At 47.3% G+C, this 27,170-nt stretch overlaps 1 protein-coding gene and 1 pseudogene across 2 annotated transcripts in view; both read right to left on the reverse strand.

The window, feature by feature from the left end:
* The window catches only part of LOC119446607 (gastric triacylglycerol lipase), a 61,061-nt gene that overhangs the window by 11,448 nt on the left and 22,443 nt on the right, over positions 1 to 27,170 (reverse strand). The window contains exons 2-3 of one of the 2 annotated variants that reach the window (XM_037711083.2): positions 8,124 to 8,576; positions 3,363 to 3,576 (exon numbers count right to left, since the gene is read on the reverse strand). In XM_037711083.2, coding sequence (XP_037567011.1) covers positions 3,363 to 3,576; positions 8,124 to 8,321 — 412 coding nt within the window. In that variant the 5' untranslated portion in view covers positions 8,322 to 8,576. The remainder of the gene's footprint in view (positions 1 to 3,362; positions 3,577 to 8,123; positions 8,577 to 27,170) is intronic. The other variant, XM_049664243.1, reaches the window with a different exon arrangement.
* Positions 17,524 to 27,170, reverse strand: part of LOC119446608 (uncharacterized) — a 10,833-nt pseudogene continuing 1,186 nt past the window's right edge.

The following is a 27,170-nucleotide window of genomic DNA, read 5'->3' on the forward strand; positions in this document are numbered from 1 at the left end:
GTGACTTAGTATCTCGGCGTTTAATTGTTAATGACTATCCTGCGGTTACCTAAAACACCTAATTTCAGTTCAATCTTATTTATCCTCACTATTTCCTGCCATTAAGGTGGAAACGTGGCCGATGTTGAAGCGGAAGGAAGACATCCTTTAATGGAATATTATGCTGCGCACGTTCGAGCAAAATTTAAGCAGCTAGGAACATTTCAATACTAACGAGCTCTTTTACCGAACCCTGGACAGCCACGTAGTATACCTTCACGCCTTCAGTGCGCATAGAAGTGTATGCAATTAGGCAAGCTTGTGTGGACCCTTATAAGTATGCTGCAAGCGCTTTCGGGGCGGTCTGTGCAATAAATATGTGAGTTGCGCATTAGTCGGGCGTAAGTATCTCTCTCTCTCTCTCTCTCTCTATCGCTGTTCCTCTACGCCTTACTGCTTCAGGCTTAAAGTTGGTGCCTTTAGCAGGTAGTCATTTCTCATGTCCACTCACTTTCGCTTGCGGCGTGACATTATCGAAGGCTGCGTGGCTTTTTTTTTTTTTCCGCCTGCCATTGACCACATCAGTCACACGTTTACTGCCGTGTTCGCCCCAAGCTCGAATCTCTCTCTCCCTGATACGCTCACGAAAAGTTGCCGGTCGTGACTGCATAAACGAGTTTCCTTCGAGCTATCTCTAAATAATACTGTGCAGTACTGTGTAAGCTAGAGTTGGAGTCAACTAATCGTGAATAAAACAGCCAAAGCTAGCCTTTCCCACATTGATTGATTGATTGATTGATTGATTGATTGATTGATCGATTGATTGATTGATTGATTGATTACTCGTTCGTTCATCTTGTGTTTTCTTCTAGAGAAAACCGAGGAAGCTGAAATAAAAGCTGCTGTTGCTGCTTCAGATACCCTAAACTTCCTAATCATGGCGGCAGGGCAGAATAGGAGTTAGACCCATCGCGATTAGCTCAGTACATGGCTGTGACATTCTGCTGTTGAGCACCAGTGCTAGGTTCGATTCGAATGTCAAGGCAGTCATGTTTTCAAGTTTGAGAGCACATTGATGAACTCCAGGGGCTCTAAATTAACACTGAGTTCTCAACTACAGCATCCTTCGCAACCGAGCAAGGTTCCCCATAAACGTAAGAGCCCATAAAGTATTACCAAAACTTGTATTAACTGTAGGTATTCGTTAAGGTGAAAAGCTGTAGATTCCTACACAACTTCTCTAAATAAACGCATAACTCCGCAACATGTTAAGAGGGACAGCTCACAGTACTGCAGAAGATAACTAAGAAACAATACTGTAGGCTACAACGCGTGACAAGAACGGACGGTCTGTAAGTGTGTGCAAGGAAACAAAAGCGAAAAAGGGCTTTCCATTGACTGGCACTTTTGCACAGGTAAATCGCGATATCTAGCGGCAGCCGTCAAATCAAGCAATGCGTTTTCTACAAAGGAACGGCTTTGCGAATGCGTCACGCGATTAGGCGTCGCCATCTCCAACATACGCAATGCTGCACCGTTCTAGCGATGCGCAGCGAAGCGCCCCTTGGCCACGGCTATCACGATTCTCGTCGTCGCGCGTCCTGCGTGCACGAATCCGCGGCACGCAGCTACCAGGCATTCGTGTGGGCGGTAATAAGGGGGGTTCGCATCAGCAATTCTATGGCCCGGGAATCGCAGATGAGCACGGCATTCGCAACGGGCCTCAGCCGTACTCGGCCGATGCGTGGTATAGCTACACGGACACGCGGAGTGAAGCTTCCTCGTTCTTTCAGCACGCGCGACGCTATCTGACACATAGTGGTGAGAAACCACTCACGCGCTTTAATGTGCGAGTCTGTTCACCGCCGAATATTTGCACACGGAAATCTTCACTAGTTCCTTTCTGGGAATGAGTATTAGCACCCCATTACACAGGAGTGTCTGAAAGTCACGTTCTCGTAAACACAGGAAAGATGAAAAATTTCTTGTTTGTGCAGCCCTGGTGAATCGGATGCCGGCCGTAGCTTCTCCTCAAAACAGATGCTTCCTAAATATTTCAAACCACTATATCCGCCACCACTGTGGTGATACAGGCTGCACTTTTCAGAGAGCGCGCGCGCGTACTTCATCGAACAGCAGGTGGTGAGCTCATTGTATTATTTCATCACCGTTGCTCGTCCTCATACATATCCTCTGTTTGTCGACCCCTTCCACTTAACCGGACTCTGATAGCAGGCCAGAGACACGCTCCTCCGACCAACCTATCCGCCTTTCTCACCTTTTTAAGCTTTCTTATCTCTCTCTCTCTCTCTTTTTTCTCTCTCTCAGGCACATATCGTTCATACTGGTATCGGAGCTTCAGAGAACCTTACAGCGGGCTTTTGTAGTGTTGCCGTTTTGGTCGATTTACATGTATCCTGTTCCTCAGTCACGCGACAGTGGTCGCTAGTGCAAGACCACAATATAGGACGGCACGCGATCACACTTGTATGCATGGTTGTCCGCCATGACAAGGACGCGGTCATAAGGAGCATACACTGTAATGGCGGTGTCCCGCGTCCCGTTGTCGCTATGTCGATGTGGCCAGCAAAAAAAAAAGTAAATATATACTTTCTTTTATTCTTAGCCACAAAATAATTGAACAAGTTGGTGATCTGCGACATGAACGATACAGCACACAATCGGTCGTCGACGAAGAAGGGTTCAGCGTTTGTGTCCGTTTCACTCTGCTTAGCCCACATCCGCTTTCGTGCTGTAGTCTTCAAACCTTATTATCGAGAAACAGGATACGTCGCCGTTGTCAGGAGCTCAAAGGCCGCCACGCGTATCTTGCGTATGAATACATGGCTTGTACGTATACATGAGATTACGGACCTTACCTTTGACCAAAGGCCTTGGGATACGTATATAGGGACTCCTGTAGAATTCCTAGTGGGCTTGGAAGCTTTAAAATTGGAAAGGGCTGCCATACGCTCTTATAATTTCATACTTACAGAATGTTTGCATAAATCCCAGTGGATCGGATTGAGATAGTAGCCGTTACGCGCGCAGCGGCCAGCGAAGTCTTCACAAGGCTCAGTCAAATGCTCAGACAAGACGCTTGGTCAAGCCGCAACGATGCTACTTGCACGTGTTCAGCGCCAGATACCCGGCGAGTTTGGAAAAAACTTGTCAGTTAAGCATTTCGGGGACTATTTCCAGCGGCTTCGTACGCTGAAATGGTTCTTATAAGAAGTGAAAGCAGACATGATATCGTAGACGACCGGCCATTCACAAAACGTTTGTGCGAAAAAAAAAAAAGAGAGAGAAGCTTTGAGAATTCGGCCTCAGGTTTGCATATGAAAGTTCGTGCGTCTAATAACGAGCGTATAACGAGGACGTACGTAGGCTCTGCTCCGGGTAGTTGATGACCCAGTCAGCGGAGGAGCCCAGCAGGTAGTGGAGCAGGAAGACGACCTTCTTGGCTCCGCCTCGGGGAAGCTTGTTGGAGCGACGCTTGTTGCCCCGAGGCATCCGCTGCAACGAGAGCACGTAGCCGTCGCTCGTCTCCACCTCGTACTCCTCCACCGGATAGCCCTTGTCGGCGATGATCTGCGACTGACCACGAGACGCAGTCCCGTGTGAACGACTGCTTTATACCAGTTGTCGCTACCGTAGAGACTAACAAAGAAACGCTGCACCTTGAGAACTGCAATTTTGCCTCAAAACAACGATCGCGGTCATCCGTGCGGGCATCGACTCTCTAAAAACGCCGCGTACCGGTACTTTTCTTGCACGATCCTTTCGAGCGTCCGTAGCATTCCTCTAGAAAGCAGCGGTTGCTCCGAGCTGAGATTTCCATAAGTATCACAGTGAACATTATTGTCGGGGAAAAAAAATACAGGAGCGAAAGCATATGGACCAAGAGGGTCGCGAAGAAAGCGAACTTTGCAGCGCAGGCATGAAGACTGGAATTGAGTTATACAGCTCAAACTTTTGACAATGCGAGCATCACAGGGAACTTTTAAATGTTAGACTGGGCGCGTAAGGTACGGAATATGTCGGCTTTTCGCAGAACTTTTGGTATGTACACATTTTTCGCAGGAGTGCTCACGCCAAGGTACGCAATATTTTGCCAGCGCGACCTAACAAGCCACTATTACTGATATAGCAGTGCAGCAGGAAATGCCGTCTTTCCCTGCAGCTCCCCTTTTCCACATTCTGCTAAAGTTCCGTAAACCTTTTTGAGCGAGAAAAAAAAAGGAACGAACAAACTACGTCGTACAGAGTTCTTGCAATCAGTTTGCTAGCTAAGACCCACCTTTACCACACTATGAACATCTCAGCAGCGTGCAAACAGACCAGTAAAAAAAAAAAAAAAAAAAAAAGAGTATTTTCAGAGTTGCCACAAAATGACTTCTCGCGAGAGAACTTGAGCGTATATAAAGGGCACAGTTTTGAAAGGTATACTCGCATATGAATATTTAAAGTTTCAGCCGCTGCATATTGCGAGCTCTCCATTCTGTGCAGGACGTGCTTCCAAGCGAGAGGTATTTCCTCGTTGTGGGTGGAATGCTGCCAACTGGATTTTCAACCTCGCTTGGTTTCGCAAAGGTCTCGCGATTATACTGCACGTTTCTGCGGGTGTAATACAGAAAGAGTACTTCCGCAGCCGTTTCCTCCCGACGATTGCATACGCAAGGCGGAAGACGGAAACAGACAAGCGGACGGCGTGGCGCTCTCTTTACAAAAACCAAAAACAAATTGAAAACGTGCCAAGGAAAAATGAAGGCTGCGTGAGGAACCTCCGGATGTTTTGTCCCCTTCTAGTGGTGGCAGCTCGTCGTTTCTTTCGTTATTCTGGTTGTCACATTCCTTATAAGTGACATAACCTCATTCTCGCAGAGCAAATTCTTGTAAGTTAGGTTTTCCAAAAGACGGCACTGCGGTACGCAATGAAAGTACTGCGCCTTAAAGTACACCGAAAACAGTCGCTGAAAAATTCATAAACGCTAGAGGTTTCGTTGAAATCGATCGAGTGCCTGCCCATCTGGCCTTTAATTTAGCCGAATACTTTTGCTTCTGTTTCGTTTTAGTCACAATGTCCGCGCGTAATTTGGTTTATTTCTAAAAGCGATAAAGCACAAGAACAAGCTCCTTGGAGCTAACGTGATTTTGTCTATTGTTCTCAGCAGCTGGACGGAGCTGTGTTCTTCGCTTCAAGCCGCGTTATGTGAGCTCTTGCGCTTTCAATGGAGTCCGCGCAGAATTGTGTTCCAAGCGAGGGCTCCGCCTTTTATGTTCTAGATTTATTCTGTTTTACATTTATTTTTCTCTTTCTACTTGATTTCCTGCTTGATTACCCAATTACGCGTTTCCGTTATATCACTCAACAGTTTTCTTTCCTCACACATCTAGCATTTCTTACTTTTTTTTGTCTCCCTTTTGTTGAGATTCGATTCTGTTTCAAGAGGACATGGGAAGAAAACCCCGCATAAGCCTCCAAACACTCTTCTGAATGGAATGTTAAATTTAAATTTCTGGAGGATGCATTTTCGTTGAGGCCCGAAGTGGGCGTAATTCGCGTAAAGGAATACCGTCATCGCCACATACCCCCCCCCCCCCCCGCCCTTCCCCCGCCCCAACCTCCTCCCATTTCTTCCCTCTCCTTGCCTTAGCATTGCCAACATTTCAAGCCTAGCCTCTGGAAGCAACAGACAATTGCATTTATCGAGGCCAATCTGTCACGGGATCGAGTCCCAGGCCCTGAGACAGATTCGCAGAAGAGCATTAGGGAGGAGTGCATTCGAAGTACACTTACAACTCATGAGCTGCATCTAATAATGTCTCCAAATACAGAATCTGATAATGTCATATCAAATGATAAAATAATGATAATCAAATACAGTCTTTTGATAATGGATGGAAATTTGTATGTTAACAAGACTATGGACAACAAGACATATAACACTAGCAACGAGAGGGGAAAAAAAAGTATTTAATTTTGCAAGCTGTTACACGAAGTCTTAGACATACATGCAAGTAATATAACAATGTGTGTTACCATGCCACTTATTTGCAACGTTCTTGCCAACATAAACCAACTAGTGCTGCCAAACGTGTAATTAACTAGCGCTCGCCCTGCCTCTATTCCCTCCTGTCATCGTCAAAATTTTCTTGCCAGGAACGTAATTTGTTTTACTTTAGTATTATGTCAAGCGACGGCGCTTGCTGCTAGGATCCGGTGAGATTGTTAGTTAAGCTGCGAGCATTCCATCCGCTTACCAGTGACGTTTGAGTGGCTCTTCGCGATTGCTCAAGAAGCGGAATCTCTGCGGAAGGTCGCGCGCGCCAGCGCAAGTTCTACCACTACACGATATCCTATAGGAGCCGAACAAGAGCGCGCCTGCGCAAGCAAACAAGCTCGACTTGGCTCACACCATGCCTCCACGTGCCACAAACTGGGTAGGTTAAAGTGGCCTGACGAAGGCCAAAAACGTGTCACACGCGATAACGCCGTTGGAGCTGCCAGCAGCTTGTCTGTGTATGCGAGTCTGTTCGCAACAACAAGTGTCGCGTTCCGTCCGCATTTAACTATTTGTTCAAGTTTAGTTGCTTGTGCACAACAGCAGCAATTGGCGAAATCCTTTGCTGGCTCTCTCCTCACCTCGTTTGCTCCTATCATAAGGTATAGACCTTGAAAAGCCCGATTAGCAAAATCAAGTCTGGATCAACAGTGCCGTTCATGCGTCAGAACGCTTCATACGAACGGACGTGATACACGAACGTTTCAGGACAGTGGCAAACACTTGCTAACATAAAAAAAAAAGATTTGATTTCTGAATCCGCCCCTAGAATCATGGTAGGTGTGCCGATTCTTTCGGCTCCTCAGCGTGAAAGAGGAGGAAGAGTGAGAGAGGAAAGGTGGGGAGGTCAACCAGACGCACGTCCGGTCTGCTACCCTGCGCAGCAGCGTTTATAGACGCTACGCAGGGGGAATGGGGGTTGGAAAAGAAGGAAAGGAGACGGATGCGAACACGTGAGGCTGCTCATCAGGCCCACAGCCAATCAGTGTGGCCGGTCGATTTCATAAAGTTAAGTAAAGCCTGCGTTGCTTTAAAGGCACTGACAACTGGCCAGAATGTGTTGTGAGACGTGCATGGAAATCAAATGACCATGATTTATAGTGATAGAAACGAGCACGCTGTTCGCAATGTAAGTAGGAATTATAATTTTAAATTGGCAAAGTCTTAAAAACCTGACATTGGCACGAACTGGCGGTGAAGCCTTGATACTTCGGATGTAGTACTGTACGTAATTCTGCTTTTATTAAGTACTGCATATTTATTGCTTAAAATCGCAGTTCTTATTAGGCTATTCCGCCTAATAAGAACTGCGATTTTAAGCAATATTTAAGCAAGTTTATTCTTAAACGTATTTCGAAGTAATAAGAGTCCACGGTTAACGAGCGGCGCTCGCCTCCCTCAATGCATGGCGGCACATATGCTTGCTGTTGTACGCGCGCGAAATTCTCAGCACGCATGCAAGCTATAATCCTTTGTTCCAACTCACTCAGGTCTTCGAGAGTCGACATGCTTCGGAAATCAAAAAGCTTATACGTGGATACGGCGACACGCTGAATAGCGTATCGCGTGTGAAAGCGTCGTTTCGCTTTAGAGAACTTAACTAAATCTGTTGGACTGTAAGCCACGAAAGCGCGCAGCTTTTATTGCAGAAATAATTTAACACTTCGGAAAACATGAGTCGCAGGAACATCGGCTTGATAAACAAAATAACACTTTCTCACAGCTACGACCGCACTTGTCGTATGCCTCCCACCAATGGCGGTGTGTAATCGCTATCGCGCTCACCTATCACTGTTTCCAGCATGCTTCCAGCGAATGATTGCATCCTCAAAAGCATCCGCTTCGCGCGAACCACGCCCATCAAAATTCAGCAGCCGAGGCCTTGCTGTTATTCAGTGTCAAAGCATGTGAGGATCATAATTTTAAATCACTGCCAATGTACTGCGGCACAATTTAACTTCCGAGGTTACCATAAACTATACAAATCATGTCGGAAATGAAAGAACAACACACGAAACACAAAGAGACACAATGAGCTTTCAATAGCCATGCACGATGGTATAGCAGCTGATGACTTACCACGTTTCTGGAGATGTCCGGGTCTACACCGTCGACGGCCGACGACCCCTGAATCCAGACGTGGGTCGCGAAGCAGGCGACCAGCACGGCCAGCACGTGCTTGGTACCGACGAAGCCCATGACGCCCCCCACCTTCGGCGGCGGCCGCGCCATTGTCGATTGAGTCCGACAGCGAGTCGCCGTCCTTCGACGAAGCATCCGCGGTCGTTCAATTCGTTGCGGCTTTCCTCCCAGCTATACCTTTTTTTGTAGTCGAGGCAGACAGGTGTGGAGGCACCGCTAGAGAATCTGGCAAGCGAGCGGCGTTACCATGTTGGATAAATGCCCGATGTACAACGAGGAGAAGGAGGCCACCCGTCAACGATGACGCTTTGCACGGCACCTCTCTCCGCATGGTCGGTTCAAGGCCGGTAACATCTTCTGTTGACGGAACATCACGTGACTATCTTCCTCCTTGACAAACAGAGATGTAAAAAAAGACCTAAGATAAACGGTGGATGCTGTCGGTTACGACGGTGGGGGGCGGGAACAAGTGAAAGTGACGCTATACGCCGCCACGCGAGCTTGGAAGGATGTTGCGGGGACTGATTAGATAACGGCGCTGACATTCGCGAAAAACCTGACCCCGGAGCTGAGGCTTTCGGCCAGAGTGCAATGCTCTCTCTCTCATCCCATAAGCGCGAACGGCAGCGGCAGTGTTGTCAGACAACGGTTCCGGCTTGGAAGGTTTCTTCGCTCTGTTTTCTCGACCTGGCTGTGTACTCCACGGATCTCTCGTTATCTTCCCTTCACCTAGCGGCTTGCTGCAAAGATCACGCGACATCTGTTGCTATGAGGTCCTCGTTGAATATTCATCCCCCTACGAGACTCGTGAGGTGTCGTGTCTCTCCCCACAGCGAAATCCGGAGCGTTGCAAAGCTTTGCGAGCAGGCTAGCGCGTGGCAGAGCAACCGTTCACCGCAACCAATCGCCAACGCGAAGCCATAATTGAGACCTGTGGAACCACGGAGGCACATCGCAGTGGAAAGGATTCTTCGCTCTTCGCTTCCACACTCCCTGTTTGCTCGGCCTCTGTTCGATCGCTGGATTCCACATTCTTTGAAGAAGCACGACCGTAAAAGGACCGCGTTGCCGAAAGCTGTCGTGATGTTTTCTTTCTGGTAGCTCCGCCGCTCTGCCTATCGCATAGATACCCCATTCTTTGACCTTACTGTTCGAATAGTTGTCGGGAGCGTTCAGGGAAAAGGGAAGGGTGCAAGTAACTGCGAGAAGAGAGAGAAAAGCGAAAAAAAAAGGAAGCAGCCAGACGAGGGGGACGACGCCCGAACAAAGAGGAGGGTACGACTACGTGCTTTACATAGAGGTGGACTGTCACGGTTAGTGACCGCGCCCGTCAGCGTGTCCCGCTGGCCTTCTTTCTGAGCTACGGGTAATTTCTCCTGCCACTTTGTCACCCAACCAGGTGCGGGCATCTTGACAGGGCGCGTTGCCCGTGGGCTGAGTTGTAGCGTACTGCTTTAACTAAGCGTCTGTCGTTCAAAACCGTGAGAGGTGGGAGTTAGTTCGCCACCTCGCGTGACTTGCCTACCGCGACGTCCTGAGGCATAATGCCATACTTACTTGTTATGCTTGACTAGCGACTACTGTGTTCACTGCCACGTGCCTGCTTTCGTCGTAGGGAGGGCGGCTCCCCGCCAAACCGAGACGCGTCGCTGCACTGAACAGCAATGCCGAACGAAAAGGAAAAGACTGGGGCGAATTAAAGGGAAGAACAATGCACTGCGCGCCGTACGCTGAAAACACTTCCCTTTGTACCTCGCGTCGTCCGACATACCGCAAAAGCGGTAGGTGAGGTATAAAGAAGCAAGTTTTAGGGAAGAAGTTCCGAGAAAACAACAACTTGTTCTGGGGGGGGGGGGGGGGGGGGGTGTTAGAGAAAGTCTAGAGAAAGAGAAGGGAGGAGGGAGAGAAACTAAATACAGCCGTGCTCCCTCAAGGGCTGCAGAAGATAGCGTCAACCTTTCCTTTTCTCATAACGAACCACTTAGCTTGAGCAAGCGGTCAGTTGAAGGCACCAGTCGCTCTACTTGCACTGCAGTTGCGGGCCGTCGCAACGCACGACTTCACGTTTTTGTAAGCCGCTTGGCTTCGGCGCTTGACCTATGTGCTATTTTTTTTTCTCGCCTACGAATTTGACAAGGTCAAGTTTCATACAGAACGCTGCAGCGAATGAGGTTACAAAATGATTTTATCTGAATCTCGCAAAAATGGCCTCAGCTTGTGACTCGACAAAGCTTCGGCAGGCAATTCAAAAGCGTTTTGTTCCAAAAATGCAGAAGCAGCGTAACCACGTTGTATAAACCGTTCCTTTTTTCTTTCTAGTTGGGACAGATTCCTCGGCCTGTTCAGGTAGATTATCTTAAAAGACGGATATAATTGCAAGACAAATTGTAGTATTCGGGTAGCTACTTAAAAAGATTTACTAAATAACTTTTTTAATGAATATTCTCTTAAGGGGACGTGTTGTAATTGCGACATTGAACCCGAGCTGTAGTGAAGCCATGTCTGCTTAGCAGAAATTCTAAATCTAGCCGCACTTTCAAGAAATCCGTCGTGAAAATCTGCTACAAAATGCGTTTTCGTTGCAGTTGACATCGTGCTGAATAACCACACGGACGCTCTTGGGAAACGTAACTGGAACGCTGCTGTAATTCGTAGCCAGTTTAAGGACGCATGTCCTTAAACGTTACGACACATTAGTTTCTGTTAATTCTTCTGTTCACTATTTTTCTGTTTTGATTTTCCATGAGCCGTAAAATCAGTAATTACACGATTAATCAGCAAACCTTTTTGATAGCTACCTGGACGTTGCGGTTTCGAAAGAATGTAATTTCAGGTTCTTCAGGAAATCTACCTCCAAAGTCGGGTTGCCAACCGTTCCGCATTTAGCGAGACAGTCACGACTTTTGAGTAAATGTCCCGTGCCCCGACTTGACCCAATCGGGACGACCAAATGTCTCAGCATTCCCCCCCCCCCCCCCCTTTTTTTTTGTGTGTGGATAACAATATATAGTAAATAGACAAGATTCCCTTTCTATAATGCCTGACAGCCCGTTTGCACATTATTATTTATTTTTTGTTCTGTTGCACTGTCATAAACAAAAGGCTATTTCGTTTTTGTCTTGGTTCTACCTGTTGTAGGCCATAACCGTTCCCACTATCTCTATCCGTATTGGTAGCTGTGCTCGTCAGGCAACTGCACTGCACATTTATTGTAAATCGCTACTCGGAAGGACAAAAAAAAAAAAATATTCCCGGCTCCATCCAGCCACCCTCCCCTTCCTCATTCACCCCCCCCCCCCCCCCCCGCCCGTCTTCGTCCACTCGAGAGTTGGCAACCCCACTCCAAAGGCGTAACTCCGCTAGGGTGGCTAGCAATTCGCAATGCACACAGACAGTAATGCCGCCGGAGTGGCCAGTGAGAAAAATGCTTCAAGGATTATCCGCAAAGTGTCTCCGTAAGGATCCGCTTGTGCGGGCGTGTTTCTGATGTGTTGACAGCGTGTATTTACGCCATGGAAATAAAACCATTTAAAATCAACAGGATATGCTGAGCGCATCAGTGCACCAATCGAGCGGCGAAGGACGAAATAAGTCTTCATTCCTTTCCCATGGAAGCGCGTCTAAAAATTTGTGCGCGGTGAAGCTCCCGATCGGTAAGCATGTGACGGCGCCAATGAAGGTTTGTATCGTGCACTTTGTTGGCGCCAAGGACTTCTTCTGGATCGGCATCGGTAAGCAAAGTGCTAATTTGTCGACATCGATCCCGAAAGCATAAGCGTTAAGCTTTTACGGCGTTGTGGCTCTAGCTTACGTTAACGGGACGTTCAAGGCAGCACGAAACGACAAGCTAACGAGTCAGCGCCTATTCCCTACGACGTCATCAGGCTATCGGAACGCCACCGCTACAGTTGATTATTTGTAGACCCGTTAGGCAGCTGTGTCTGGTTTTCGAGTACCAGTGGAAATGACTGGTGCATTAATTTTGAGAGGAGGTCGGTAGTTTTAACAGTCCATATGCGACGCTGCGTATACGTTCGCGGGACTGTGTTTTGAAGTATTCTTTCGGTCGTGCTTTATTGAGCGGTAGCTTTATGGCGTCTTTTTATTTAACGTTCTAATCTATTGCGCTTGAATAACTATGCCGTACCACTCCTTGTAGTGCAAAAGAAGCAACTAATCTAATTTTCTTGATCCCGGCAACGACGGCCGCATTTCGATGGGGCCGAAATGCAAGAACGCCAGTGTAGCGTGCAACAAGCAAACACGCCATGTTGGATATGCACGATAGTCATTTATACTTAGGCGGGGCGTGATTTATTTTATTCAGGAATGTCATTTATATATTTACGCGGGGTGGCAATCTGTGGCAAGGTGTGCGGACAGCGCGACTGAAGAAATGCAACAAAGAGATCGTGCATGCTGTATTCACGACTGCCTTCGTCAAAAGTGAACTCGAATTGACGAATTACAAATTAGTTAGCGCCACCTGTCGTACAACAAACGAAGCTCCAGCGCTGTGCGCGCGAGACTATGTGGTTAGAAAGTTGATTTTCGTTTCCGGGCTTATGCCTGACCTCTGCCTCGGCAGCCGCGTGTGCTCTTCATTGCGACAAAAATAATTGAAGACGGCGTGTCACTGCGTTCCCTTTTTTCGTAGATGACATGGACTTCCGACGTCTCGAAGCGCATCCTTGAAACTGATCGCGTATGCAAGTGTCTGCTTTCTAAAATTGTCACTGCTCGCCAGGCTCTCGAGGCTCGGAACTGAAGTGCCGAGCTTCACTTGGCCTTCAGGGAAGTGCCGAGCCTCGAGAGCCTGGCGAGCAGTGACAATTTTAGAAAGCAGATAGTGGCAAAACCAGGCGAACTGTCTTGCCCGATGGTCGCTGAGCGCTGCCTGTCTGCGAAACCAACTGCCCTCGGATCGTGTGCTTCGATCACTTCAGTGGTGTAGTGCTGGGTGCCGATTCTCATATGAGGCGCACTTTCGACATCACTTGATAATGTCTATTATAATTACACGTCAGCGACAAATTGTTGGAGAGATTTCGATGCCGTAATCGGTGACAGAAGTGACCGCCTTGACCACGACTATAAAAAAAAGAATATATGCGGCGGTAGCCCATTCGGGAAACCATGTGTAGCTTTTGGAACCTCTACGTATGTAGTATTGGCGTAAGCTTACCAAGTGCTCCTTACACTTTAGATTTTGGCAGTACCGCACTGCGAGCAAGTGCATCAACATCGACGCCTGGGCGAGCTGGTTCTTATCGTCTGGTCGGGTGAAGAGCGCAAAAAAGACAAACCGAGTGACACCACCGAGCTTTCTCAAGTTCTGTCCATCCTCTTCCATTTTGAGCTTTCTACCTTTCCGGCAGGTTGCATTTAAGGGCGTCTCGAAGCTTGCAGGCCGAAATAACCTCGTGGCGCTAGCAAATGCCCCTTCAGTAGATGCAAGTAGCGCGACGAGAACCGGCTCCGCGAGGAGCGAGGTCGCGCAGGTTGTGTGCTGTCATGGCATCTCCGGCCGTCGCTTATCGGTGCTGCTTTCCTCTCCGCATAGCTCTTCTTGGACGGAAACCTAAATAAACTCGCACTCCATTTAACAGTGAAGCAATTTGGGCACCCATACGCCACACACCTTGGTCGCCTTATCCCGAAAATAGCGCGATCACAACAACCACGAAACGGCGTCTCAAGGCGCGCTAGGCCTGCGTTGGTTGTTCGTCTGCTTATCGGATCTAACCATGGAGGAAGGAAAAAATGTCGCAGTTTCGCCCGAAAGGCGAAGCATCGATTGCGATAGCAAATTAGTAGAGAGCTATTCGGAGTAGGGATAGTAGTTTTATCGGCTGCATAAACTTGGACACATTGGCTTACAAACTGGATCAACAATCGTGGTGTCAGCGCACACAAACAAACATGAATAGATCACACTGAATGACCGCAGCCAACGACTGTCAAAACGCTGGCAGCAAGCGCAGGTTCGCGCGGTCTATCGCTTCAACGAAAACTGAGCGGCGAATGCACAGCGCATACAAAGGTCAGAGCCGTGCGGAGATAAGAGACGGTGCGGGCGACCGCCACCGCCGGGCAAAGGGCAGCGGAGATGTTGACAGAGGAGAAGCTGCACCCCCCCCCCTCCCCCCATCTTCCCGTTTCTTGCTTTCGCGTGGGAGATTGAGTGGAAAGATACGCCTTTGGTGCCGGAGCACAGCGCCGCTCCACCTCCTTCCCTCCCATACCCCCACGACCTTTCGCGCGACGGTCGCGTTTGCTTTCCGCCGTGCGTTCGCCCTCCGTGATAGCACGCGTCCCCCGCGCGCTTTCGCTCGCGCATACGGCGCGCGGCGACGATTTTATCGCCCTTGGAATCTATACGGAACCTCGCGGCGATGGCGACGGCGACGCCGACCGCAGAAATCCCGTTCAAGTGTCCATATAATTGCTATCGCAATAAAAGATAGGAGGGAGCATACTGCAACGCAATTGAAGCCGAGTGAGGATACATCAGAGCACGGAGGATACATCAGAGCGCGCGGTAGGGTTTAGTACTCCGGGTTGATCTTTTTTTAATACCCATTCGAAACAATTTGAAACTCTTCAAATAAACAAAAACAAAACCAAGGGGGAAAAAACAAGGGGAAGAATCTTTTTCCTTCCTCCATGTGAGCAGGTGCCGGCCATGCGCTCACCAAATAAAAACTACCGGTAACCAAACGTCTCGGCAAATCTCGATTCTCCGTGATCTCGACGCAAGAGGTCACGTTTTGGACCACCACTGCTGGCTACACGGAGGGTTCGCTTACCAGGCTGTGTGACGTAATGCTCCCTCCTATATTCGAGCGGCCGTGACTTTTCCTTCTTCCATGCACCTAACCATGTGAAGGGCGCTCATGACGGCCATGTTCGTGCATGCGCAGCAGCATTTTTCCAAATCGTCAACTCCTATGAGGCTCGCCCTGAACGTGCAACGTCTGTACAAACCAACGTTACTAGAACCAACTCAATTTCACAGCTCCACATATTGGCCAGCGCAAGCATGTGGCCCGCGCGGTGGTCGCGAGAACTAAGGGCGCTGTGGTCGAGTCCGGCTACCGGTTGGCCGCGTCGGTTGCTGTTGCTGCCAGAGCGTTGGTTGTAGCGGTGCGGCAGCTTATTCGCGACTCCAGTAAAGCCCCTTGGTGTCCAGCAATTCATGCGACACCTAGCGGCGAGCGCAGGAAACCTCGCACGGAGGTCAGAGCGTCGGAGCAGACGCTCCGTCCGTGGCCTTCGTACTGCGATCGGGTGCGCTTCTATATTGACCCTTTTCGCGGCGATCCCATGGGCGCTGCCATGTTTGATCACGTCGTGACGCGTCCATTGCTTGCCTTAACTGCCTCCGTTGCCTCCTTGTTTACAATGGAAGTGTATGACGCGGGCGCGGCTTAGAAGACCTCTGTTTTGGGAGATATCGTAGACGGTGACTGGGTGGACGACACGAAGCTTTGATCACAGCTTCAGAGAATATGCAAAAGCGCTTTCGGAGCTCATTAAGCTATGTCCAAACGGCGCAAGCAGCGTATATTGCGCTTGTTCTAAAAGCGGGACTAAAGGTGTATTATTAGCCCGCTTCTCTCTCTTCTTGATGTTTGTATATGTTTACATGATTAATAATAATAATAATAATAATAATAATAATAATAATAATAATAATAATAATAATAATAACAATTCCTCTTCAAGAAATAGTACACCGTGCCCACAGCCATAAACTATGATGCGCTCTCTCGGCATAAGTCTCTTTGGTCTTAGAATTTTGTTCTTCGCCTTTATTTTGTTTTTATTCTTCATTCGTTCTTTGTTCCTTTCTTATTTTTCTTTTCATAATCTGTAAGAGCCAAAAGGAAAACGCCCCCTTGATTTATATTGTTTTGAGCCTTTCAGAAGAATTGTTCGCCACGGGAACCATTACCCGAAATCGCCTACCACTTACTGGAAATAATGCCAGAAGTAAACTTCAACGCTTTGCCTTCAGCGGAAATTGCGCGGAAACCTATAGTGCTATACTTCTTTTTTTATGGGGTATGGGGAGGGGAGTGGGGGTACTTTTCTTGAGATTAGCTCTCGCCTTCCGTGTCGTGTTCCAAAGACGGACCGTGTGGAAGCCATTCGGGAGCGTTTAGACGCACTCTATCTTCCCACTTGCTTCGCACAATAGACATATAGAACGTGTGTTGTATACGTGTACAAGTACAAACTTGGTTGTGGGGAAGGAGAGGAGGGTTGCATCGGTGGAAAGGAAGCGCTTCAGAACGGAGCCATTCAGAAGTACTATAAATGTTACTTTTCTTTTGTATACAATAAGGAAAAGCCACATGGCGTTCTGTTGCTGCGAACAAGGTCGCAGGTTCGATTTCCTACCGCTGGGGAAACATTCCGGTTGGAGTGGAATTCCATTGAACGTTCGTATGCTATTATAAATTTAAGCCCACGTTGGAGAACACCAAGTGCTAGAAAATATGACCTTGAACCTTGCTCTGCGGCGTCCCTTTCATAGCCCCTTTGTGAAGCTTCGGCACATGAAATTGAATCAATCAGTCACTTAGCGTTCTAATAACTAATTGACAAGTTAATTAACTAACTAGTGTGCTGCAATTTGCCGCCATCACATGTCATTCAGAATTATTGGAAACTATTCCGACTTATATTTCACCGAAATCACCTGCTTTTGCGTATGTAGCACATGCTAACTACCCTTTAAGTAATAACCCGAGCGGCGTCTTTAAGGAAATAAAGCGAAGTGAAATAAAGAAACACAATAGGGGCCAACCAGTGATGCTCATGCCAGTTTGTTCACGTGTTGTCACATTTGGGGGGCCTTTCTCACCCGTCGCAGTAAAAGGTTCCTCAGGTACAAGGTCGACGTGGATTGAAATTCCTTCGACATGCGACAGGAAGGATTTGTGGGCTAGACCCGATCAATGTTCAAACGAGATGTTAAGGCTCGCATCAAAACAAAGCTAGAAATGGGACAGTTGGTGACCTTGTCGATCATCTGTCGACGATACAAATCAGTTACAAACGCACATTGTAATCGAGACCACCTTTGCAGCTGCATATGAAGGTGCCAGCAGCACGTTTAAATGAAGCGATTTCTGCGTAATCTTTAAGGGTAGTGAAAATGAATCCTATATGCACATTTAAAGGACCCCTTGTCTGATTCTATCTCCTTTTTTTTCCCATTCCTCTTTCATAGAAGCGAACGAGCAAAACCGATAAATAATTTTATATCGCATGTCCTGTATGTGTTAGACGCGGAACATCACGACAAAAGAAAACACGGAGCACCAAATTCTCGCAGTGTTTTTTTTTTCCTTCAGCTTTATCTGATTCTTTCAAATCACAACCCACACAGACAGAAAACAGATTGGTCTTGCAAGCTAGCTTTCAAAATTTGAATTTGAGTTGGAGTCCCAAGCAGATATAACAGGAGTCACACAAATGATGTGAAAGAGTATCAGGTTGTATCACTCAGTCCTTTTCTTCGTATATTGATTTACAGGACGCGATACACGCAGTGCATAACAACAAACACGTCATTTCATGCGATTTAGTCCCCACTCGACAAGTAAATCCGTGCACATGAAGGTCTGATAAACCAGGGCCTGGTATTTTGCAAAGCGGTTTTTCTTTTTTTTTTTAATTGAGTAACCACTGTATTTGAAGTAGTATTGCATGCAAGTTGAGGAAGCTTCACCCTTGACCTTGATGCTACATCACTCATTACCGCAGGCAAGGCTACAAAAAAGAGCGTCATATGCTTCCGAACCACAGGGGCCATTGCATGAATGTTACAATGCCAATTTGCGTTCTGTCGGAAATGCGCGTTATTGGTTTTAATTTAAATTAATTTGTTGGTCCTCCATCGTCCACCTGAAATTTCGCGAAGATAGAAGAGGTTAGAATAAATTAACATTCTTATGATTCCTTCATTCATTCTTTCATTAGTACTTATTATCATCGCGACGCCGCAGAGGCGAAGCGACACGACTAATTATAATAGCCCACCGTCAAAACAAACCCTGCATTTGCCACTGTCTCGGTTTAGATAAGACAGCAGTCCAGCGGTAGATGTTAATTGCTAACTACTGATGCTTTCCGGACGGCACCACCCTGCAAATAGTATTCACGCCTTTCGCAGGGATGAATGTGTACACTTAGTTATCGCGCACATGTAAAGGGCCCTGAGCTTACCGCAATACCTAACGCTGCGGAAGTTGACGGGTTCTTGTAACGTAAATAAAAGGCTCCACAACGTACACAAAGTGTAAAAACGAGCATGTAAAAATCACCATGCGTGCTGTTTCTGCTTCGCACGGTGACTGTTTCGCATAAAAGCCTTGGCAGCAGCAGATGGGTGAAAATCCTCTGCCGTGAGAGTCTTTTTGAAAGTGACAATGAGCGGTAATGTTGCTTTACATAGCGTGCTATCATCAACGAACTCGGGTAGCGTAGTTGCAGAGCATGCAAAAACGGTTAACAGGTTTGGGCTCGGCATGATCGTTATGAAATGTACCATTAGGCTACGAGAAGGCAAATGGTAAAGCGCAGGGCGCGTGAGGCAGCTTCGTGCTCATTACATTGGCGACATTGTAGGATATTTGTGAGAACAAACTCACGGGAACGATATCACATGGCGAATTCCGCGGCCTTCTCACGTAGAAAATGAAGAAATAAAAATTAAAAAAGAAAAAAAACTGAAACATAGAAGCATGCCAGTCTTTTCGTTTTGGACCACATTGTTCTTATGTCTATTCGTCATATCGTTCGCAGTAGAAAAGTGGTGACGGACCCATGCAAATAAACAAAGAAAATGTTTACAACGCTTGCTGAAGAACTATATGGGTGTCAACAGCGGTTTAACAAGATCGAAATGCCTCTGTCACCCACGTTTAGACAAAGACACCCGTTTTCATCATGGTAAGTCCCCTTGTCGGAAAGTTGGCTCCAAAGACATCTCTTGTTCTACCGCTGTTGATTACTTCAAGCCTACATATTCCTGTGAACGTCTACCTTGTTTGCGAGGTGATAGGCAAAATAATGTATCCAGTGACCAGATAAAACAACGTCAGCACCTAAACCCCAGCACAGCCAATAATTCAGTGCATCAGCGTAAGCATCAGCCAATACATCATCCAATAAATAACACATCGCTTGCAGCGCAGCAATATACAGTCATTGAAAACGTCTCTAAACACTGTGGAGTCCATAAAACGTCGCAGTCGTATCGTCCACATCTCACAACACCTCGCACAATAAAGCCGTTCTCTATTTTAGATTACTCGCATCATGACAGGAAAGAACATTTCGGCATCCTCTGCAGAACCACAAGTTACCCTGACTGAGTAAGAAATCTAGTCTCGTCTCGAAGCATGACACGTACACCACCTCCTGGCCATGCCCTAAGAGACGAAAACACAGCATAACGGAAATGTCCAAGCTATAGGCGCAACACTCAATAAGCTGGAATAATAGAGGTATCCAGCGTTACCTTGGCCTGCAATCCCGTGTTAATGGGCATGCTGTTTTCCTTTCACTTTAACATACTTAGCCTTTGCGAGGCATGACCGGCCTATAAAGCTTCTTTTTCAGCATTTGTTTCTCTTGACGGACGATTATTTTTGGGCGGGATATATCACAGAACGCACAGTGCTAAACGTCGAACGAGCTAGGTTGCATCGTTCAACATAAGCTTCGTGGCGTTAGGCCCAGCAGCTCGCAGCTGTTCGCTACTTCCAAAAGCGTAAGTGAGTACTTAATAATAAGTGTATGAACTTTTAGCCATTATAGTCTGCTGCTCCAATAAATTCATGCAAAGCTAGCCATATTTGGTCGCACTGCGTAGTAATCTGGAATCCGGTCATGTCATGAAAACAGGTGACAATAATTTTGCTCGAATACCTGCGCTTGCATACAAACCAGTGTTAAAGAACAAATGCAGCTGCTGAAAAAAGGTTCATGCACAATAGAATAAGCTCTAATGTGAAAAACGCTTAATAAAATCAAGTACTTCACGACAGCATACGTGTCCCTGCATGGCTGCAGTTAGAAGAATAATGCGCAAGGATCAAGCTGAGGCCCAATTCACTAATCTCTTCGCTAGTAAGAGCTATCTGACATTGGCCATCTGCTTTCGTTGATAATATGTTCGCTAACACGAGTGACTGGCACTTGCTATTACGGATCATCCTAACCTTACGAACTGCTCTGTGAATACGAGCCCAGGCGCTGGGCAGCTAAATAATATTTTGTCCCTTTGATTAGGACAAAATGTAATTAAATACCGGTCTTGACTAGGTCTTCGAAAAATAATTACCGTGACACGATACGCTTCTACAGGTTCTCATTGCACGAATGTTTAACTTTAAACGCAACTGAATAAACGAGTCTTACTTGACATGCAAAGAAAGCTCGATATCCTGCCACTCTGTACAATGTTATCCTAAGGCCCAACTTGACTTACCAATACATATAAACGAATGTCGAGAAGTTGCGAATGCACGACCGCGTAATCACCGGCAAACATTGGTGTCTCGTGAACAACTGCACACTGCACGCGCTATTGGTGCTTGCAAAAGCAGTAAAGTTCGAGTTGGTGGTTCTTGACGCACGACGACTGGCCACCGTGCCAGTTTAGACGACTCACGCGTTCCGCAGCGAGGGCTCCTGTACCATTCACGGCCACGGTAGCTTCGAGGAGACCCTCACCCGGCAAACACTTGAGCGTTACCCAGAAGTAACGCGTGTCACTGTTAGCGTCCACCGTAACCTCGTACACGTCCACGACGCTCCGGAGCTGGAGACGCACGCACTTTCCTGGCGCACCGTCCTCAAGCCAGCCGTTGACGGTCTGCAGGACAAAGTTGGCCATTTTCCTGGACAGTGGGTCGGTCACGGGAAACTGTCCACTGTCGTGGCAGCAGCACCAGTGAGGAGCGATGAAGGCATCCCTGCAAGTCCGGTTCTCGGGCAGTTCTCTAAGCAAACTTATACCGTGTTTGGTCTTGAAAGACGGGAGATCGTTGGGGAAGTCGGCGAGTTCCAGAAGGGTGGCGTGCAGGTCGTAATGAGTAGTGAGGCGTCGCTGGTTTATCCTGAGGTTATTGACGGCCTCGGGATACTTGCTGCGGAACTCTCGCGGCAGCATCAGGAACACGAAAGGCATTCGGTCTTCGTACTTGCCGATGAGTGTCTGCCGGATGGGCCCATAGCGCATGCCGTGGTCGCTGAGGAACACCACCACAGACTTGTCCATGACGCCACTGGCGTTGAGCCGCTGGAAGGCCCGAAGAAAAGGCTCGTCCGCGAATCCAGCGGAATTGAAGTTGTCGTGCGTCACGTCGGATATCCACGTGTAAGTGAAGTAACTGCGGTTTCCGAGAAAGGCGACGAGAGACGTGGTGTAGTCGAGGTACTTGTCCGTCTGGACGGTCGAGCCTACGCAGCCTTTGCCTCCCCCAATAAACTTCTTGAACTTGGAGTTGTCGATCGCAAAAATCATGGGACGGCAGTAGTAGTCGGTCGGTATGTCTTTGAACCCTTTGAGGAGGTAATTAAAGAGTCCGTATTTCGGACTTTCCTCAAGAAAGAGTGTTCGGTAGCCGAGGGTGGCAGTATTTATCCCAGATGAACTCTAGATTGTCGAAAAACTTCTCGGGACACAGTGCCATGGCTTCTTCGCCCGACTTTCCGGTCAGCAAAGGGACTTGATTAGGAAACGAATTGTCGCCCACCTTGTTGTACCCGTATAATTCGACGGCTTCCATTTGTTCCAGCAGGAAAGCTCGAGTCCTTTTCAAATGACGAAGCTGAGTTGAGCCGAGAGACGGAGTCGAGGCCGACAATCACAACATTCAGACGTTCTTTCGTGCGGTTCAACTGCGGGCTCACAGCGTCCTCGGCGAGCTTGCAGCGCTGCTCCACTTGTTCCTTCAGAACAGGAACCATTAGGAATTCTTCGTGAAACTTCATGCCGTAACCGGAACACGTCACGAACACGAATTCACTGGACAGCGGAATTCCGAAGACGAGCCTGGCACTGGGGTGGTAAACTACTGCCGAATCCGGTTCTGTCCGGTTCTCGTCGCGAGTTATTTTCTGGTACGTGCATAGCACGTCGCGAGGCTTGTACTTGTAGTGCTCCCAGAGAACCCTGGCATCGATAGAAGGCACGTTAGCCGCGAGGCGTATGAAGCTGGGCTTTCCGGGGCACGTGTACAAAGTCTGCTTGCGGTACAAACTGGCCACGGTCCAGTGGAACGGATCGAAGGTGGGTATCTTGCAGCCGCTGGTGTAAATTGAGTACCCGGGCTGTCCCATTCGCACGAGTTCTTTGGCGACGACGACAGGCTTTAGCCAGAAGGATTCGTCCTGGCGCGAGTAGAAGAAGAAAAGGGACGCCACGCCGACAGTCCCGATGACCACGAGTACCGTGTTCTTGCGCACGGTCTTCGTAGGCACCTGTAACAGTGGAAGTAGAAGGCGCCACTACCTGTTAAAGCTGCCCGTGTGACTACCTTCACTAGATCTATATTCTACACCATCGATCCATGCTGGACTACAATGAACATGACAAACTATTACATGTACTCCCCTCAGCAAAAGTGTACGAACCTGGGATCCCGCGATAAAGCCGATTTTTTTTCTCGGCCTATGAATTTTTCTAGAGACTGAGGACGGCAGTCTAAACTTGACATAGCGAACATTCCAGTACGCTCGTAAATTACAGTCTGTGCGTCTGAATTACAGAGAAGTTCAGTTCTTTTTTCGGAAAGCCTATGGTACGTATATACTATTGCTCACGGGTGTAGATATATATAGTAAAACTTTCGAGAAAAAATAAACAAAAGAAAGAAGCCGTGGTATACGTGATGGCAAACAAGGCCAGTGTTATTGCAAGGATTTCTTTCAGTAGATTCTCTTCCTCTTTTATCACCCACCGTTCACGACTGGCCGATCCCCGGTGGTAATGTGGGTGGAGCAGTGCTCGGACCCCTGACGGAACGCGAAAAGGAATAGCCATTAGAGTAGAATCGTTACATCATACCAGCCGAGATAAGGATAGCGGTGATAAATAAGGACAGCGGTGAATTCAGGCGCCTCATTTTACGGTTTTCGAGAAGGCAAAACAAAAGTTTCTCCGCATAAATTTTCATAAATTAGCCTAGTCATCACATGATACTGTAAGATTTTCTGTGGATCGAGGCATGAAAAAGGTGTAGAATGGCTGTGACAAAGTGCATGTGTGTTCAAGCAAGGAGCTTTTCGTGTTATATTCTCTGAGAAAACAGTTTCTCTGCACTTTTCTTACAGCGGTTGCTGCCCCTCAGCTTATGTCGTAACTCGTAAGTGAGGGACGAAAGGTCCTTTGGAATGCAGACCGACCCCCATACACAAACCGATACACGCACCTTCAGTTACACAATTAATCCCTGTAAGCAAAACTGCACGTTTACACAACGTCACACACGCCGCCACACAAACCTACCTGGCTCATGTAGCTACGAAGTTTTACTCCATTTGTTCGACGGAAAGCGTATCAAAAGGGTTCTGCTCTACTACCTCGCTCAACGGGCTTAATGAGAGTCAATCGCTGGATTGCAACCGCATTTCAAAGGTTCGCTTGAGGATTGTTCCTCGATGCGCCGATTTCACTGCTTCAGCAGGATAACGAAATGGGTGAGCGTGAGCATCCTCATGATTAAAAAGCAAGAAACAAAGATCGTTGATGAAAGCAGAGCGTTTGGTAAAAACATTGTCATGATTTCATTACACACAAAACAACATGGAAATTGCTAGTATATTTTAGGAAGAAGGCCCTAAATACGGATTCCCAAGTTATTCCGCTTCCAAAAGAAAACATGAATGTATTGACGCTGGATTGGTAATACATAACGAAATTGATTGTTTCGCTTCGATAGATGGAAGATCAATACTTCTTTTTGGGCGAGTTGGTACATCTTGAAACTTTGGGCAACAGCGCAAACAGACGACCAACGTACGTTTCCAACGGACGACCAACGTACGACCACGTACACACAGCGCTTGTGTGTACGTGTCTCCCTTCTTGTGGTCGTCTGTTTGCGCTCTTGCCCAAAGTTTCAAGATGGAAGATATCCACACAGACTGGAAAAAAAGCAAGACCAAGAAGGACGGAAACAGTGATAAGACAAAAAAAAAAAGTATCTACCAACTGGCACAAATTACCGCACGTGAGCATTACTGCTTGGCCACCATGCTTAATCGCAATAAAATAGAATCGGGAGCAGCTTGGTGAACAGAGAAATACATATAGTGGTCTGAGAAGGGAGTCGTGGAATTGGCTGTACAAGTCCTTGTTTCCGCTAAGAAAAGAAACTGAAAACAAAATGCCATCAAGCTCACCGTTGTCGACCGGGTCGTCTTTTGGAACTGTGCTGAACCCATGGTCATTTCGATCCGAAGCAATTTCGGCGGGGACGTTTCAAGGCAACCGTGTTGACCATCATGCGGTATTTCATCATCCTCAAGGCATGAACGTCGGCAATGCTGAAACAAGCAACGAAAGATATTTGTCCCTGATAAAACTCCCCTTAACTACATCGTCAGAGGGTGCATGGACAACGCTTGGGTTTTCACTGAATTGATAATGGCATACGGAGTGCGAAGTTCTCCTCCGAGTCTAATCCAATCAATCAAGCTTCACTTTGTCCATTTGCACCGAGTCTGTGCGAACTTCTCCGCACGACAGCCGACAGATGCGGACAGCTAACTTGGCAGACACGGATGTGCGTTTCATTGAGCTTCGCCGACGGAAGTGATTCCATAGCGGATAAGAAAAGAAAAAGAAAGCTATGACTCTGTGAAAGCCATCGTTGAGAGTGATAGCACAAATTATGTTTCGAGATTATGTTGAAAGTCTTCCTGTCTGTGGAGCACACGAATCGAGAACGTCCGCCAAGAATCGTCGCTCATTTTGACGCAGACGTGCGCGACGGGTGATCGCGGAATTTAGAAACTCCGCGGAGGTCATTTCTGAAAGCTGCTACTTTTGTACGTACAGTCATGGACAATTGAAATTCGAACAAGCTAGGGCTAGCTAGGGTGCGTTCTTTCTTTTTCAGCAATATATGTAATATTATCACGATTATGGTTTCTACGCCTATTGTGGAGCTTATACCATCTTTGGCAACCGCATAAGTAGCGGTGTGAAATCGCGCGCTCGAGTTAGTACTTGTGAAAGGTGTTCTGCTTTATAATGTCTTGTTTTGGTTGCATTTGTCCGTGACTGCACTTTTTTTTGTCATTTATTTACCCTAAAGGCCCAGCTTGGGCATTACATACGGGGGGAGAGAGAGAGAATAACAATTGATATACAAAAGTGTAAGGCAACATGCCTGTAAGTCGAACATCCTATATGAAGTCGTACATGCTATGTAACCTTTATACAGGGCGTTTCAGCGAACACTTTCAAAATTTATTTAAGGTTGCTTGTGGCAGATAGCCCAATTCTAGTTAATGAGCTGGTCTACTCGAAGAGGCGGACATTACTTGCAACAAAAAATTGAAATGCATAATCGAATAATTAACAGAAATTCACTAATTAAGTTTTTAACTGATTACCTGATGGCCCATATTGCAATTTACAAATTGTAGCCGTGGAGTTCGCAAGGCGGATCCACTTGGAACGAATTCTCGGGATGACACCAGTTTCTAGATATTAATTCCCGAACTTTGGGGAGAAATGCAAAGGCTCTTTACAATAATATGTCCATGATCACAATTGCTGGCATTTGTTCTTGAGATAGAATTGTTCTTAAGAGAAAATTTCAGCCAATACTGATGCTGGACACACTAGTAGCGGCTGACCAATGGCAAAGAGCCTTTGCGAACGAGCAGCATTGTGAACGCGACCCCAGATGTTTACACTCTGATGTGTCTTCACAAGCTCTTGTAAAGTAAAGCATTTAGTAAGCAATGAACGGGGCCAGTTGGCGGACATTCATAATTGTATTGCGCTTACTATTACAATGACGGAAGAACTAAAGAACAAACATAAAAGAACAAAACGTGGACGTACAGTGATGAGCACTGTTAGGGTGTCCACGTCCACTTTTTGTTCTTTTATGTTCGCTCTTTAGTTCTTCCGTCAGTGTAATACTAAGCGCAATACAATCAATCATGAGTAAAGTATGCTGCATGAGAACGTCACCTTTGGGTGACAGACCAAATGCAGATCATTTGTGAGTCGTGCCACATGACAACTTTCCTTGAAACAAACGAAGCCAGTAGAAAAATTAGTGTTTTGTGATTCCCATAGCTGCGTCGCGCTGCGCCGTGAAATTCAGTGGCGTTGCAAATCTTTGGGGCCGAACTTGCAAATATTTCGTTTCATAAGATCTGTTTGTCATTGGCCCGCCGCATTGACTTATTGCCAAACATCCCGACTGGCTGTCGCATTTTCTTGCGAACAGTCTTAGCGTTAGAACCCTTTTTGCGAACACAGGCCCAGATGAGAGAGGAGGTGAGGTTGCTGCCTTTTCGAGAGCTCTCAACCTGTGCTAACGCAATTGAAGGCCGACTACACAGTCGCGATGTCAGCTGTGTTCACACACGCGGTTAAAAAAAACTGAGGGAATAAACACAGAGTGTGACTCCGTATTCACAAAAACGTTCTTACGCTTAAGAACTCTTCCTAAGAGCAAACGTCAGCCAATCGCGACGTTGGACATATCATTAGCGGAAGCGGCCGGCCAATGACTAACAGCCTTTATATGAACGAAAAGTTTTGTCATTTCGGCCTCCGGGAACGCGCACGTAGGAGACGTTTTGTAGAATACGGACTTTCCCGTAGCATTTGCGACACGGGTGTTAACATTCGCTTCTTAACGGACGACAGAACCTCACCTTCAGAGCAGTTCAGCCGGCGCTCTCGAAGTGCGCTCTCCGAGGCCCACAGCC

This window comes from Dermacentor silvarum, chromosome 3 (assembly GCF_013339745.2).
Source record: "Dermacentor silvarum isolate Dsil-2018 chromosome 3, BIME_Dsil_1.4, whole genome shotgun sequence".
Lineage (NCBI taxonomy): Eukaryota > Metazoa > Arthropoda > Arachnida > Ixodida > Ixodidae > Dermacentor > Dermacentor silvarum.